The 17,128-nt window shown below is 42.5% G+C and overlaps 1 protein-coding gene across 1 annotated transcript in view; it reads left to right on the forward strand.

Moving 5' to 3' along the window:
- The window catches only part of spon1a (spondin 1a), a gene marked incomplete at both ends in the record, with an annotated part of 82,857 nt that overhangs the window by 52,811 nt on the left and 12,918 nt on the right, over positions 1 to 17,128 (forward strand). The window contains one exon of the mRNA XM_083650635.1: positions 9,952 to 10,016. Coding sequence (XP_083506761.1) covers positions 9,952 to 10,016 — 65 coding nt within the window. The remainder of the gene's footprint in view (positions 1 to 9,951; positions 10,017 to 17,128) is intronic.

Here is a 17,128-nt window from a genome sequence, read left to right on the forward strand (position 1 = left end):
TGTGGAGAGCAAGGTAATGCCTCTGTATGGCATGATTTTCCCATTAGGGCTAGAGAAAAATGGTCCCGTATTGTGGTCCTGGTAATGGAAGAATAAGAAAGGACATGAGGGTTGCTAAGGTTTTGTATTGTGGTCCTGGTAATGAAAGAATAAGAAAGGACATGAGGGTTGCTAAGGTTTTGTATTGGGGTCCTGGTAATGAAAGAATAAGAAAGGACATGAGGGTTGCTAAGGTTTTGTATTGGGGTCCTGGTAATGAAAGAATAAGAAAGGACATGAGGGTTGCTAAGGTTTTGTATTGGGGTCCTGGTAATGGAAGAATAAGAAAGGACATGAGGGTTGCTAAGGTTTTGTATTGGGGTCCTGGTAATGGAAGAATAAGAAAGGACATGAGGGTTGCTAAGGTTTTGTATTGGGGTCCTGGTAATGAAAGAATAAGAAAGGACATGAGGGTTGCTAAGGTTTTGTATTGGGGTCCTGGTAATGAAAGAATAAGAAAGGACATGAGGGTTGCTAAGGTTTTCGGTGCCTATGGGAGGAACCATGCACTGTACTCAGGCATTATCTTGCTCAAGCAGTATTTAAAGACTACACCCTCAGCTCGCCTTCAACCAATTTCATGGCTGATCTCCTCAGTGTGGGGGGCTGTGACAGGCCAATTCCTCCCCAGCAGGACTGACTTGGCCCCTGGGGTCCAGTGGGCCTCTGACAATGGGCTCACTTGCAGCACGGAGTGTCACTATTTAACGGGTCAAGAGCGAAATCAAATACATATTAAAGAGAAGCCTAACCATGCATTAATGCACTGGTAATGCTGGTATAAATATTCATCAGTGTCCTTGTGAGTTCTCTCCACACAAATCACAAATTGAAATCAGAAGAGGGAAAAAGTTCAATTGTTCAAATTTCCTACTTTCCTGTTATGTAATAGAGCACAATGCACAAAGTGACATAGCATTGGGGGCCGTGTCCAGAGACAGCGTTTTTTTCCCTTGGTGGAGTGCTTTGAATATCAAAAATATGCCCATAGCGCTTCCAACGTGCACAGACACAGCGCACAGCGCTGACTCTGACAGTTAGTAGCTAACGTTAGCTAGCTAGCATACAAGGTAAATAGCAAGCTAACATCAACCCAACAAGACCGACCGGGTACAGCCATCGGCTCCTCACAGCAGTAACGCTATGAACATGTAACTGAAGTTGACCTCAGTGTAGCTTCTGAATGTTGCCAAACTTCATTCATAGTGACGTTTTGTTTTGAAATTGGCCGCCAACTAGCGCTGAACCGGAAGAACAAATACAATTGCGTCTAACACGGAAGAGAAAAAGTGGGCGGGGCTGCATAAGGCGAATAGTATGGAGGAGTGGAAAACTACAACAATGCTTTAATGGCCGGCAGTGCCGAAAATATTGCACAGCCTTCTTGACATGGTTTCTGTTTTTTTCGTTTTTTTCAATATTGTATTTATTTTCCCCCTTCAACCACAAACAACAAGCTCAGACAGTAAAAGAAAGAATAAAAAAAAGATACATACTGTATATACATACATGTGTACTAAAACGTGCTACCAGCCGCGTAAAGTGCTTATGTGCTTATGAAAGGTGTTGCGCATGGGGTCTCACGCAAGGGGGTCCTGAAAAATGAGCTGGGCAAGTCACTTGTCATTCTTAAGCCAAAAAGAGCATCTTGCTGTCGTCCAAGTCTTGCGGCTTCAGAGTCCGCTGGCTGTCCGAGGCTCCCGGGGCACTGGCCCCACTGGCCCCACTGGCCCAGTCCATAATCCATCCTTGCCAGTATGGCAGTATGGAAAGCCTCTGACGAGACAGTGATTTTTCAACATTCATTAGTCATTTAAAAGTTTGGCACTGAAATAGTTTTTCGTAATTTTTAGTGCCATCAATTTTCATACCCAGGCTGGGGGTAATAATGAATCGTGGCTCAATTCCCACAGAAATATTTTCTAAACTTGGGCTACCGATTCCAAATAGGATGTCCTTTAATTTTGCTGCCACACAACACCCAATTCATCACTGCTTTTTTTTTCTTGCATTGAAAATACCAAACTTGAGGAGTAAAGTTTGACGTTGACAAATGTGCTCTAGCTCTGCTGGACTACAATGACATAATTGACTTGGAGCAGATGTGTTATCGTATAGAATATTTTAATCAGTCACACTACTCCATTCCCAGGAGTAGCCATGCTTCTGTCCAGGTTGTCAGATGGGTCTGGCTGCTGTAGCCTGACAGTGATTAATGAGAGGGGTGTGACTGTGATGCACCATGATAGACCAATACAATATGATTGATTACACAAACAGATCAGCCAGCCTTTTGGAAATGTAAAATAAAGGCAAATATAAGATAACTGTTGACTGTCATTGTAATGTTAAAAGAGAGTTCTACATTGATTGATAATAAATCTATGACTATTTATGCAGTCAAGATTTAAATATTTGTTTACTAAAATCTTGCAGACTTTGAACCTGCAAAATGATATTTTGGCATAGGTCACTACTAACTTGAAGAGAGAAACTTTAATGCATCAGTATTAATTTATTTGGTGAACAAGAAACTGCAGTGCTACTAGGTCAAGACAAGATGAGCAGCCCCAGGGGCCCCTGGGCACTGGGTCGTGACCCTAAGGTTGGGAACCACTGGCCTAAACAATACTGTAAATTGGACATTCAAATGAGAAAAACACTGAAATTGAAAACCTGATGTGAAAGCAATGGAAAGCAGTATGTGGGTTTTCTTACTAACTAATGGCATCCCTTACTAAAGCATATAAATTGAGAAGACACTTCTTGAGCCAATTCTAATGAGATCCTGAGAGGTTGTCCCTTAGCTGCAATCGTGGAGGATAAAACAGGATTATAGATTTGCTATTGTTTCACATTCAATTAGTGGAAGTGAGGGAAGTGACAAGCTCTCTGAAAAGCTAATTGGTGAATATATTTGGCTGGATAAGCAAGGGACATGCTACATTGCTAATAGGGTTCAACTTTAGAGGCTCCTGTCATCGTTGTTAATATGCTTCCTTCCAGCAGATGCATGCAGTTATCAGGCCTGCACACACACAATCTTTGAAATAGTGTTGTCCTTCTATAATTGCCTTTGGGATAAGCATGAGGAAAAGCATAGAGTAGATTCAGCATTTTTATTTTTATTTGCCCATGTGAAGGCTTTTTATATGTAGCAGTTAGCAGGTAACCATAGAGTTTTGCAGTTACTGCTCTAAAAACTGGAAGGACATGAAACATTTGATCATGTGACTCTAGTTCATTTGCATTTCACCTCAGACAAGACAGGACACTGCTTTCAAGTCTGAAATTTACCTAGATTTGCTAGAAAGATGGAAGTCCACAACCCAAAGATAGTCTGTCATAGAAGACTAAAGACATCAGACAGCTGGAACAAGAGACATTTTTCTTCTTCTTAAAAATTAGTCTCTCTCTCTCTCTCTCTCTCTCTCTCTCTCTCTCTCTCTCTCTCTCTCTCTGTCTCTGTCTGTCTGTCTGTCTGTCTGTCTCTGTCTCTCTGTGATGTCACTCGAGGATTCAATGATGATGTCATCAGTGAGTATTATTCAATGGGTTACACCGGAAGGAGCGCCCATAGTTCACGTAAGGCAATCTGGCGGCTAGAAATAAGGTGGATACACTTGACTTTTCTTGTAAGAATGGTTTATCACCATTCCCTACCAAAAAAATAAAAGAAAAAAGTTACCCATTGTGGACTGACATTAGGTGTAGTTTTGTTTGAGCAAATGGCTACTATGTTTCTATGGACTGTTAGTGTACAGATCTAACATTTCAAATGACAGTAGGCTACTATGTTTCTATGGACTGTTAGTGTACAGTTCTAACATTTAAAAAAGCAAACAGAAAAGAGAACAGACTTATATTGGTTACTTTTTGTGTCATGTTTCCCTTCTTTTAAAAATAGCACACTTTCTTTTGAAAGGCAGCTTTGTTGATTTTCTAGAGAGGTTTAATTTGGCAGCTCATCTCCCTCACTGTCAACTAAAGTTAAAATTGTCTTTGTTTTTTTTGCTCTTGCCGTCAGCTACTGTACTACAGTCAGTCACTAGATTTCAGTTGGGCATGGTAATGTGTTACAGCAACTGAATAAATGGGCGCAAAGGCAGTTCTTCTCGTTAATTGAGAAAGGCAGTCAGAGGCTGAGGATTGTGTGCCAAGTTAATGATCTGTGGCACGTTTTGTCATTAAGTCAATAAATCTGTGTGATAACGCTCATTAACCCTAATGGCAGTTGTGTGAAGTGGTACAAGTGGCTGGGTTTATTTATGGTAGCATAGCGTCGGTGTTTGTCTCTAATGCGTGGACATAGCAGAGGCTTTCTGCATTCTCTCTGAAGTCCAGAACAGAAGTTAATAATTGGGTAAGAGAGGTCAGCAGCACAGCTTAATATTAATAATGAGGTTTTGAAAATCTCAAAGTAAAGGTAAAGTAAAGGTAAAGTCCCAACGATTGTCACACCTGCGAAATTTGTTCTCCGCATTTGACCCATCCCCTGGGGGAGCGGTGAGCAGCAGCTCGGGAATCATTTGGTGATCTAACCCCCCAATTCCAACCCTTTGTGTACTTAGCTATTTCCATTATTATTGGGTTAGGCATTCACCAGTTCATCAGTGGACTGCATACCTGCATAGCCTTTTGTGTTCAAGTCTTGATTGTAACATTGTATATGAATACTGGAGACAAACATGTTTTCTGCATCACCCATTGGTTTGCCTTGCTCTCCACACCTTTACCATAAGGTCAATGCCAACAAAAAAATGCATATTACAGAGGGAGCAATTTATATAATGTCGAGACATCTCCAATTATAAAGGACGATTTAGGGCGCTTTAGAGCACAAGGGTGCCGGCCTTGGTAGATTAGTCTCACAGCTGAAGCATGCAAATTGTACACTTGGTGATGAAGAAAGCTTTCCGCTCTTTTCAAGGTTTTGTTGTTTGCACCACAATTTGATTTGCGTAAACATTTCTTAGTGAACAAAACAGAAACTCTTCATTCTTAGCTCAGGAACTGAGACGCACGAAAATCCACAAATTGGCCTCGTAAAACAATCTTAGTACATCTGGACCAGATATTGGTTTGACCTGGGTGTAGTCGGGTAGTAGGGTGGTAGATCTTGACAAGTCAGTAATTAAGTGTGAAATGCATCCATCTTATTAACAAGTCTAGGGAGTTCCTAATTACGGTAGTGGTTTCCCTGTAATGAGTAAGGTAGGATGGAAGGTATTAGATCTACATTGATCCTACAGAGACTCTCAAGAGCTGACGGAAACTCAACACAGCTGAAGGGAATGAGAGCCGACACTGAGGTTCTACTATAATACCTCCCTGTTCTGTTCACACACAGATGGCAGCATCAAACCTGCTACACATAAGCATCAACCACTGTCACAATTCAAGAGCTTAGAGCACACGGATGTGCTAAATCAGAGACACAATTTGCATATCATCCCTATAGGAACCTGTAACCATGCTGCTAATCATTTACTTTACCGAGAGATTAAAATGTCTGTCATCTGACATGTTCCTCTGACATACCAAGTTCTTCATTAGGATTTCCAAGTCATTTTTTTTTAACTTTTGTGCTTATTGCCAAGTGGTGTTCTTCTGTTTGGGGCGGCTTTAGCTCAGGAGGTAGAGCGGGTCGGCCAATGACGCAAGGGTTGGCAGTTTGATCCCCGCTCCCTCCCAGCTGCCGTCGTTGTGTCCCTGGGCAAGACACTTAACCCTCCTTGCTCCCGATGGTGTGTAGGCACCCTGCGTGGCAGCCTGCCGCCATTGGTGTATGAATGGGTGAATGTAGACTACCTACTGATTGTAAAGCGCTTTGGATAAAAGCGCTATATAAATGCAGACCATTTACCATTTACCATTTCTGTTTGTCTCTGAGATGCACTTTGGGCATAATAACCTTGCAAGGCAGCTGGATTTGCGCGAGATGATGAGATTACGCTCACACCACACATCCATCCTGCCACACTCCTCCAATCTATCGGTTTGAATCCGAACCACCCTGTGGTTCACACCAATCAGCTTCCAGAAGCAACTATGCTGGTAACCTGGAGAAAGTTAAGTGCTTGTTAAGTTTTTGTCTCCTCATAAAGTCTCTTCTCAACAGTTCGCATGTGTTCAGAATGTCAACTGATTCTACAGCAGTGAAAGGCATGAACGGACCGCATATCAGTGCAGCCAACACCAGTACACAACCACATTTGCCAACAGTCATGGCCAGTTCGTTTATGGAATTGGCTGCCCGGAGAAAATATAATTTGTTGCCTAGGGGAAAATTTAATTAGTGTGTCTTTCCTTTGCATGCTGGCCACTTAAAGCTGAGGTCTGGCAAAGGATCTTCAAAAATAAATCATTAAGGACTCAAAGCAGCTACAGTTACAGTTAGGCACAGACAATTGGTTATGGTTAGTTAGGGAAAGGTTTTGGTCATGGTTAAATAAGAAATACTTCATTCATTCACAATTGAAAAGGACAGACAACCCGGGGAGCATGACGAGCTCTACTGACCTTCAGGAAGGGACATAAACGCACGCACGCACGCGCACACACACACACACACACACACACACACACACACACACACACACACACACACACACACACACACACACACACACACACACACACACACACAGATAGGTACCTTCACATGCAGCAACGTGAACCTATCAGTACAAAGCTTCTGATAAGAAAATAATGTACAGGTGGTGTTTCCTCAGAACACATCTCCTTTGTGCAGAAGGACTAACTTAAGTTTGTTTCATGATTTGACTCCACCTGATTATTTTACCACAAGCAAATTCAAATCAAACAAAAAGCACTTCTTAATTTTCTGTCTTTTGACATTTTACTTCCTGATGCTCTGAGCTATATTCATGTACATTTTGCAACGCGTTCCCTAAATTTGATCGATGATGATCTGCTGGTGAAGTGTTTTCTCCAAAGTGCAACACTTCCATCAGCATGTACATTAGCAACATGCAGAGGGGATGAGTATACACTCTTTGAATCCTCACAAACATCCTTGAATCTGAAATAGGATTAGTCTGCTCTGCTTATGATCAAACTGTGAGATTTATTCCAATAAAACTCAATAACACAGAGCAAGAGGGATTGGGGATGCTATACCATTTTGGTTGTTGGCAGAAAATTATTATCTGGAAATGGCCAGCTAATGGTCACAGAAATGGGCTTGCTGAAATCATTACACCATTCCAGTACATTTGTTATATATTTATATACTTCATTCAATCAAAAGAAGTCATTTGCATGCAAAGTATATTCTTTTCATGTGTTCAGCATCGTCCTCAGAGGACCATTGTGTCGTCTTTTGATGGTCTCTGAAGGAGATGGAGGAATACATTCTCCGGTTACAGGCTGAGCCTGCACTACCTGACACACACACACACACACACACACACACACACACACACACACACACACACACATGCACTACCTGTGGGCGACATTTTCAAAAGAGATTAACTGCCCTTTACCCAATTATGTACTTCACTTCTTTTGAAGCAGGCTTTTGTATTTCTCATCTTATTGTGTGTGTGTGTGTGTGTGTGTGTGTGTGTGTGTGTGTGTGTGTGTGTGTGTGTGCGCGTGCGTGCGTGCGTGCGTGCGCGCGTGCGCGCGTGTGTGTGTGTGTGTGTACTGTGTGCACGCGCCTGCATGTGTGTTAGTGCACGTTCACACCATACGCCAAAGCCACGCAATTTCAATTCAGCGTCCTTGTGAACAGGCGAGTCCGTTCACACCGGCCGCACGCCACGCCACGCTGAAGCCACGTTGATCCGATAGTTTCAGCTTCTGTTGTATTTTCCAAGCGTGCCGCGCGCTGATCCCGAGCAGCTAAGGCAGGCAGTCAATGCAATTTGAGAGGGGTGGGAGGGGCCGCAGCTCCGAGCCAGCCGCTGAGGAAAAGAGACTGTTTCTGACCTGTTTGGCATCAGATCAGCTTGAGTCTGCTTCAAGCTTCAGTTCGGCATGGCTTTGGCGTATGGTGTGTTCGGCCACTTAGGGTCCCCTCCTGCGGTCAGGAGAGCTTGCCTTGCTCCCTGACTGCTTGTAAAGTAATGCAATAATGATTCACTGTGGGCCTGCAGTGGTCTAGTAGTGTCATTAGACATTATTATTGTTCACACAAACCTCTGAAGACACAGCTCCTTCTTCACAAACAGATCCTTCAGCATCTTTTGAACCATTTTCCATGTTTCTCTTTACGTAATGTAAATTAGATGGGGAAAAGCAGGGCGGATGAATGGCTCTGGTGCGTGTGCCTAAACCAGATGTGATGTGGGCCTGACTTTGGCTCACTATGTAATAAATTGTATCCCTAATGAAAAAGTCTGGGCACATATAATAGGCCTGTATGTGCTTTCAATTGCTACTTTGTATCCTCTAAGCTCTGACTGTAGGGAACGATTGCTATATGAATTGTGGTGAAGAGTAAATATCCTCTTGGTGGTTATTAGGGGCAGCTGGCTGTTATACAGTATGGGACAATAAAAGCAACAAAGGCAATTTCAAAGAGGAAAAAAGTAGTCTCAAATAGGTCTGTGTGTGTGTGTGTGTGTGTGTGTGTGTGTGTGTGTGTGTGTGTGTGTGTGTGTGTGTGTGTGTGTGTGTGTGTGTGTGTGTGTGTGTGTGTGTGTGTGTGTGTGTGTGTGTGTGTGTGTGTGTGTGTGTGTGTGTGTGTGTGTGTGTGATTACTTTACAGATGAGATGTCCATGATGTCCCTTTTACTGTATTTACTTGTTTCCGCTTACCATGCACAGCTCTGTGTATTCAGATAGCAGGAGCACACAATATTGTTGTCTTGTTTAGTTAATGCATGAACTAATGTTGAACTACTGTAATACATAACATGAATATACCGTATATATATATATATATATATTTTTTTTTTCTAAGCCATTAATTAATGCTGTTTGTTTTAAATGCTTTATTGACATTCTGGTCATGCCACATTTCTCCAAAAGTTCCTCTTTGATTTACTAACATTAACAAAGCATGCACAAAAATATGTATTTTGTTTCATCCAGACAGGAAGGTTGGTTCACTTTTCTCGAAGCTGTACGCATGTTTAGAAATCATGCACTTGTTGTTCCTTGTAGTGTGCTATTGCCTACTTTTTCTATAAATGTCATTAATGCTATAAGATATCTGAATAAAGCGGGATAGAAATTTACAAGTAAATGTATTAGGTTTTGATCAGGCGTCATGTAACAATATACGGATCGATCGAACAATCAAAATACATCTTGGTCCAATTTCAATCATTCATTGACATCGTCTCAGGACATCCCTAGTCAAAACAGTTATGATTAGATAGTGCTCATTTCACAACATTTCCAGAGATGAGCTGGTTTCACCTGTGCATACTGTATGGACTGTTCATCTGATCTGAGGCCAGTGCAGGCTGGTTTCACCTGTGCATATGGACTGTTCATCTGATCTGAGGCCAGTGCAGGCTGGTTTCATCTGTGCATATGGACTGTTCATCTGATCTGAGGCCAGTGCAGGCTGGTTTCACCTGTGCATACTGTATGGACTGTTCATCTGATCTGAGGCCAGTGCAGGCTGGTTTCACCTGTGCATATGGACTGTTCATCTGATCTGAGGCCAGTGCCCACAAAAGGCAGTGACACATTCTGCCCCCGAGTGACCGAGCTACTGATGACATATTTAGTCCGATTTTTATATGAAGTGGTGACGCTGGTACTCAATCTTGAATAACACTCCGCCTCCCCGCCATTGATGTGTCATGGTGGTCGGGAGGGAATGGAAGTCTGATCCTTTCTTCTTTCACCTGTGAGATTGATGGTTAAATTGTGTTTCATTCCCTTAGGCGACTGAGATTGAGTTTTATTTCTCTCCATCCCCCCCAGGGTGATGATGTCCTGACAGTCATCAAAATGAAGGCGCAGTGGCCGGCCTGGCAACCACTGAATGTGTAAGCAGCATTATATCATCATCATAATTCCCTCTGCCATTCTCTTCCGTGAAAATAAGCATTCTTATCATTTGTTTTGTTACAACGCCTTTCCCTTTCCCTCCCATTCCCTTCAGACACACATGCGTTGCACACACACACACACACACACACACACACACACACACACACACACACACACACACACACACACACACACACACACACACACACCTCTTACTGTCATCACAGAGCAACGATGCCTCTTTAATTAGTCACTTGCCGGCCCCATGATTTCATAAGAAAACTTTAGACTTCCTGCTTTTTGAAGCTGGAGTGTCAGAATATTTAAAACGTCGCAGTCCACAGTTGGATTCCCAACTTATTGATATCTGTGATGACCAGCTGAAACGCACCCTCAAACTGCCACCTACACCAGGTTCACCAGCGTGCCTTTTACTCCCTAAATCCATGAAGTGCCATTGAATCTCTTTTTCATGAGATAAACAGTGAGCTATTTGGTTCAGCTACAGTATTAGCGCAGAAGAACTTCAGAAGCACTTCCTCAACCACAGACCCTCACAGGGTCCAAAAGGACAAGCACAGCCAGACACATATCCACTATGGATAATTGGCTTGCTTTGTTGTTTATGTGTGAGGAATTCATTGCATCAGCAGTGGTTGTATAAATGCACGAGTATATCAAATCTCCCATGTTGGTTAGAGAGGAACGAGAGGAACGAATGGGACGGATACAGATGATTATGCATAGAGAAATATAATGTATGTATTTACAGTATTTAATTTCCTCCTGCTTTATGTACAGTAGTAGACAGCAGAAATGATTAAATGTGTGTTCTGCTCAACCAATAGAGAGGCTCTAGGGATTTCATTAGCTTTACGTTTGAGCATGGGATGCAAAATGCATATTGGTGTCGGCATTTTATGGATACGTGTGTGTGTGTGTGTGTGTGTGTGTGTGTGTGTGTGTGTGTGTGTGTGTGTGTGTGTGTGTGTGTGTGTGTGTGTGTGTGTGTGTGTGTGTGTGTGTGTGTGTGTGTGTGTGTGTGTGTTCCATGTGCACTTGCAGGTGTGTGTGTCTGTGCATAAAGAATGTGTGTTTTGCTTGAGTGCTGTAACACCAGAAAATATTTCATCTCAATGAACTCCTCTAGCTTCCACATCCAGACTTCAGGCGGATTTATTTTTAAAAGTTGACCCTCAATTAATCCTTCCACTTTCCCTTGCTTTGAAAAAGAGGATCAGAGCCACATAGAGGAAGCAAACAGAAAGTGAGAGTAAGGAATTGCTTAAAGGGACAGCTCACCCTAAAATCCAAAATACATTATTCTTCCTCTCACCTGTAGTGCGATTTATCCATCTAGATTGTTTTGTGTTAGTTCTCTGGGTTTTGGAGATATCAGCCATAGAGATTTCTGCCTTCTCTCCAATACAATGGAACTGGATGGCACTCGGCTTCTGGTGCTCAAAGCGCCAAAAAAATACAATTGAAAAACTAAACGGACGGCAATGTCTCTTTTCCGAAATCATGACCCCGTTACTCAAGATAATCCACAGACCTTGTTATGAGCAGTTTCATAGAGGAACTATTTTCTTTTGATCGAACTACACACGATAGCTCGCTGCTGCTCTAGCTGCTGCTAGTTTCATGTGGTTTTTCAAATTTATTTTTTTGGTGGATTTTAGGGTGAGCTGTCCCTTTAAGCAACGCTTGTGACAGTGTGGCTTAATTGCGTTGCTAGAGTTTCTCTTTCAGGGCAACATGTCGTTAAAGGGCCCACTTTGCTGATTTTCAACCAGCTTTATATCATTACAAAATCTATCGATTGCGAATGAGAGTCTTATTTTCACCTCTTCTATTTGAATACTTCTGCATTCCGGGGGCCCTAAACAGTCTGGAATTGCATAAATTGGGTATGACTGAAAAGCTAAGCTTTTTTGTTTGTTATTGGGAATGCTGATCGTACTTTAACTGCCGCGTCTCCATCTGGCGTGTGTGTGTGTGTGTGTGTGTGTGTGTGTGTGTGTGTGTGTGTGTGTGTGTGTGTGTGTGTGTGTGTGTGTGTGTGTGTGTGTGTGTGTGTGGCAGCTGTGTCGGGTGGGGTTTGATAGTTGCATGTGTTTGCATCTAAATATACACACTCACTGAGCATTATTTATGGAATGAATTATGTGGCCCGTCCACTTTGATTCAGGCCCACATCATGTAATTGTATTTCTGGTGGTTATGGAGGATGAATTCAAAGACTTGACGTGAGTCATGCCTGCTGCTTTGGTTTAAGTATATGGTTCTACTAGAAAAGCCTGAGCAACTTTAATATTATGGTGTTTGGAAAGCGCAATCATGCCATGTGTTCATATCTGTTGATGGAGAAAATATAGGCAGGGTCACTTAACCCATTGATACCTGATGCAGCATTTGCGTGTATATCCCTCATTTGTGTGTGTATCCCTTTAAGACCGCGAACTGCGTCACGCGGTTCGCGGTCTTAAAGGGATACACACACAAATGCTGCATCAGGTGTCAATGGGTTAAAGTAGGCTTATGAGCAGGAAAACCACTGAGTGAAAGTATATGAACACTTTTAATTCTTAGTAAAGTCCATTGATCTAAATGTATCACTTTTCTTTTTTGGATATATAAATGTTTATGTTTTAAGTTAGATATTATTACAATTTCGGACTGCCGCTCAGCATTGATAATAACATGTCCCACATTGTCCCACACAAACATAGTCTTTGGTTTGATGGGATATATATGGTCACCCTACAACAGTGGGTCTCAAACTTTTCTGGCTTCAGTAACCCCTTTCCCTGCTTTCTGACCCGACGCAACTATACAGTAGCATTATGATGCAATGCAATGAATGAAAAGCCACCTTTTGAAGAATATAACGTTACAAAATAAGAAATGAAAGAGTTGCAATTAGTGCCTCCGGAGCAGGTTTATTTGAAGGTTTATTTATTCTCGTGATTTATTCTTACATTGTTCCATTTTCCCCTTTCTCTCAAGTACACTCTGTAGTACCGCCGTGTACCCCAGTTTGGGTAAATGAACTCACTCACTCACTCACTCACTCACTCACTCACTCACTCACATCACATATCATCCCTATTAAACATCATATTCCAATATTTGCAGCAATTCTGGTTAAAATGACCACCTTTGTTCCATTCCATCCTCCCACCCTCTACTCTCCTCCTATACTGGATTAAAACAGTAGCACCCATGACAGCTACCTCCATGGCACACAACTGCCTCCTCGTTTTTTCCCAACTCCCACTCGCTCTTGTCAGGCCTGTCCCTAATAACCAGAGGAGCACTTTGGTGTTCCGTGGGGTAATCTGATTAGCATCATCCATTCAGTCACCAACCCATCCAGCCGGTAAGGAAATAAGGAGTTTGTCGAAAGCATAAAATAACAGGTTTCTGATGACAAGAACCCAGCTGTTACAGTAATGAGCCGCTTGCTTTATCGCTGTCTCGTGTGTACATGTGTGTGTATTTGTACATGTGAATAGGTGTGACTATATTAGAGTTTTACAACAGAAAAAGGAGAAGGTAGCATCCTGAAAATAATGGTGATTTCAACCAAATATTTAGGTGACAGACAGCTTGTTTTAACCATCTGTCCTGACCAATGATTGGCAGTTAAAATAATTACAGCAATTACTAGTCCATGCAAGCCAATAAGAGATTAATTACGATTGGAAGATTATCTTAGGGATGTCGACGGTTAACCGTTAACCGGTTAACCGCCGACAACGTCATTGGTCGGTTAAGCATGTCGGTCAAACGGTTAATTTGCATATTTAATTGGCATACAACGTGTTGCCAATATGGTGTTTTTTTTCCCTCCTTCGCGGTAAGCAACAATGTTAACTAGCCTAAGTAGTTACTGTAGCAGCATTATATAGGAATTAAAAGCTCCTGCCACTGCCAGAACAACATTCATTTAGAGATGAATGGAAAAGCAGTGTGCACTGTCCGCCTCTCCCCCCGCGTGCGAGATGTGCTCTGTGATAAACTCAGCTCCACACATGCGCCACACCCCCGCCTCCCCTCTGCTTTGACCAGACGGGGAGAAGACGCCCTGCCCTGTGCAGAGTCAGACTACAGCGAGCCAGTCAGTCATGCTCCTTCTGTGTTCCAGCCGCGCTGTCATGAGACCATGAGGTTACTTTCAATGACGCGTTTCAAAACAAGCTGCGTCTTCCACATCGATTCACTGAGGAATCCACACTTTTACCGTAAATTGAGTTCTCTCCGGGTCTGTCTGTCTCTCAGGTGTAATAATCCCACAACGATTACAGCAAGAGTGAGAATGCTCTTCTAAACACATCGGCTATTAATATATAATTATTTCTCTGCATCTCATATTAGATCGGTAAAAAGTTTGGACAGCCTGCCTCATTTGTTCATCCTCGCGAGTCCCGCAATGCTGACAGCTGTCAGCGTGCGGACTTGCTGCACTCGTCGTCATGTCGTGCAGCCGGACACACAGAGAGCATACAGCCCTCGTCGCAGATAAAGAGAGAGAGGGAGAAGCGTGGAGAGGGAAGCAAACTATTTTTTTGCACATCTCAAAAGCAGGTAAACCACTGTTGAATTAGTGAGAATGTCAGAAGGAGAGAGCAATAAGCGCTTCGTCAGTGCGCCCTGCAGCGTGAAGGCTTGGGGCGGTGTCTTGATGTGCTATTCAAAGTGGAAATTCGTTCAATTAGCGACACGTTTCGTTCTGAGCTTTTAAAATTAGTTTCTGCTGGTTTTATTAGACTATTTACGACACATGCAGTAAGATAATTCATTTAAGAATTGTGAGCGTGAGTATGGGTTTTTTCCCTCCGTATTTCCCCCTTCTGCAAATGCGTGCAGCTCCTCATAGCCTATCCGAGGAATGTTTTTGTTTAGATGGCTGGAGGATTTAACTTGTCTTCTCGTTTTGTTAATGTGTTTTTTTCTGCTTGTAGATGTAAAAATAAACGCTTTCTACTGAAAAAAAATCAAGCATTTGGTAGGCCTAAGGTTTAATGGGGCACAGACAGTAAAATAGCGCATTTTAATCTTCTCGGTTAACCGACAGTTGTCGGCTAATGAGTGTCGGTTGTCGGTCAAGAAAAATTATGATTTTCGACATCCCTAATTATCATTGTAAAGTAGAATTATCACCTGGAACATTTAGCAGGTGATTCCTTTTCTCCTGTCACTGTGCCCGTGTAAATCCACTGCTGTCCTCCTGGACACTGCTAATAAGGGCCTCTAAGGATGTGAATAGCCCTAATCCCCTGGGAACACACAATAACTAGGCCTAATCCCCTGGGAACACACAATAACTAGGCCTAATCCCCTGGGAACACACAATTTGACATGTCTCTCCTGGACCTCAGCTCACTGAGAGTACAGGAAGTCTGAGGTTTATCTCAGACAGCCACCTTGCCCCAACTCAAAGGCCAGTCGTAATCGATAGAAAAGACGGGACAGAGCGAAGGTGGGCGCAAATGAGCAAGGGATGCAAACCTTCAGCCCATTTACACCTGGTTTTAAAATGTGATGTGTATCCGGAGATGTTCAACAATCTGATCTTGCCTTTGCATTTTCTGGTATATCGGCAAATGGACCACTTTTGTTCCATTTTTCTGTGGATTTATGCTGCCTTGTCGAAAAATGCTCATGCTACCCTACCTGTAAAGGGGAGACTCTAGGCCCTAGAGTCTAGGGTATCCATCAAACCCTTTTTCATTCAGATATCAGATAGGTCAAGGGACCCCTTTGAAAACGGCCATGCCAGATTTTCCATTGCCAGAATGTAGCCTAGCTTTGGAGCGTTATTTACCCCCTTTCCAGATAAACCAGCATGGCATGGTTGGTACCAATAGATGTGTTAGGTCTTCTAGTTTTATATGACATCAGCTTTAAAAGTGATCCTGCTACAGCCATTTGATTGAAATTGGGAGATTAATGGGAGATATTACCAATATGGAGCACCCCAGGAGAAAGGGATAAAAATAGGGAAACTCCCGTGAAAATCAGGAGGTTTGACAGGTATGCATTTGGAAAAGCCAGAGCAGATAATAAACAACACCCAAAAAGCTGAAAGACAAATGCTAAAGTAATCCACTGGGTACCAACTAAAGTAGTCCACTGGGTACCAACTAAAGTACTGGGTACCAACATTGATTTGACAGGTGGTGCCCAAAATGTCTTGGGTGCTGCACCTAAGCCTTGTTCACCTTATATAGAAGAGACAGTCTGGCTTGGGAGACTAACAGGAAGTGTAAACACAATCGGAAGTTCTGATTGTGTTTACACTTCCTGTGACTCATAAACCTAGTCTGACTCGAATGTGAGTCAAACTAGGGTCAATTGGGGGGGTCTGCATAAGGTGAATAGTGGTAGGAAAAGCCTGCATACAGTATAGACCGCACACACACAACTCCCTGCCACTGCCTGATTCATGCACTACATGGTGTGGGGGGGGGGTGTTACTCTGGTCAAAATGAATAGGCTAAGAGGAGATTTGTTCAATCCTGCCCAAAGATAAATAGCCTATGTTAAATGTTATATGTTAAGATGTTAAATAAATAAATTGCATTTTAATACCAGGTGTAAAATGGGGTCCTTGATCATTTTCAAGTAAATTTCCCCCCCCCCATTAACTGGTTTCTAAATGTGTCTAGGAGTGTTCAGTGTTTTTATGTAGGTGTTTGTATGAATGATAGTAGGTGTGGTGCTGGTCAAAATGAGTAGGCTAAGAGGAGATGTGTTCAATCCTGCCCAAAGATAAACAGCCTATGTTAAATGTTTTATGTTAAGATGTTAAATAAACAATTTGCATTTTAATACCAGGTCTAACTGGGGTCCTCCATCATTTTCAAGTTCATCTTTTTCCCCATTAACTGGTTTATAAATGTGTCTAGGAGTGCTTTTATGTGGGCGTTTGTGAATGATAGATATGTATGCGATGTTTGTCACATAATATTGATTTCCTCCACCCACTCACTTTGCATGCTTGTTTGCATGGTCACTCACACTAGACGTGACACTCGAGCCTCGTGGTCGTTGACTTTCTGGAAGGAGACAAAGTGGCTCTCAGTCTCATGTAGCACTGATG

This window comes from Poromitra crassiceps (assembly GCF_964638095.1).
Source record: "Poromitra crassiceps genome assembly, chromosome: 14".
NCBI lineage: Eukaryota > Metazoa > Chordata > Actinopteri > Beryciformes > Melamphaidae > Poromitra > Poromitra crassiceps.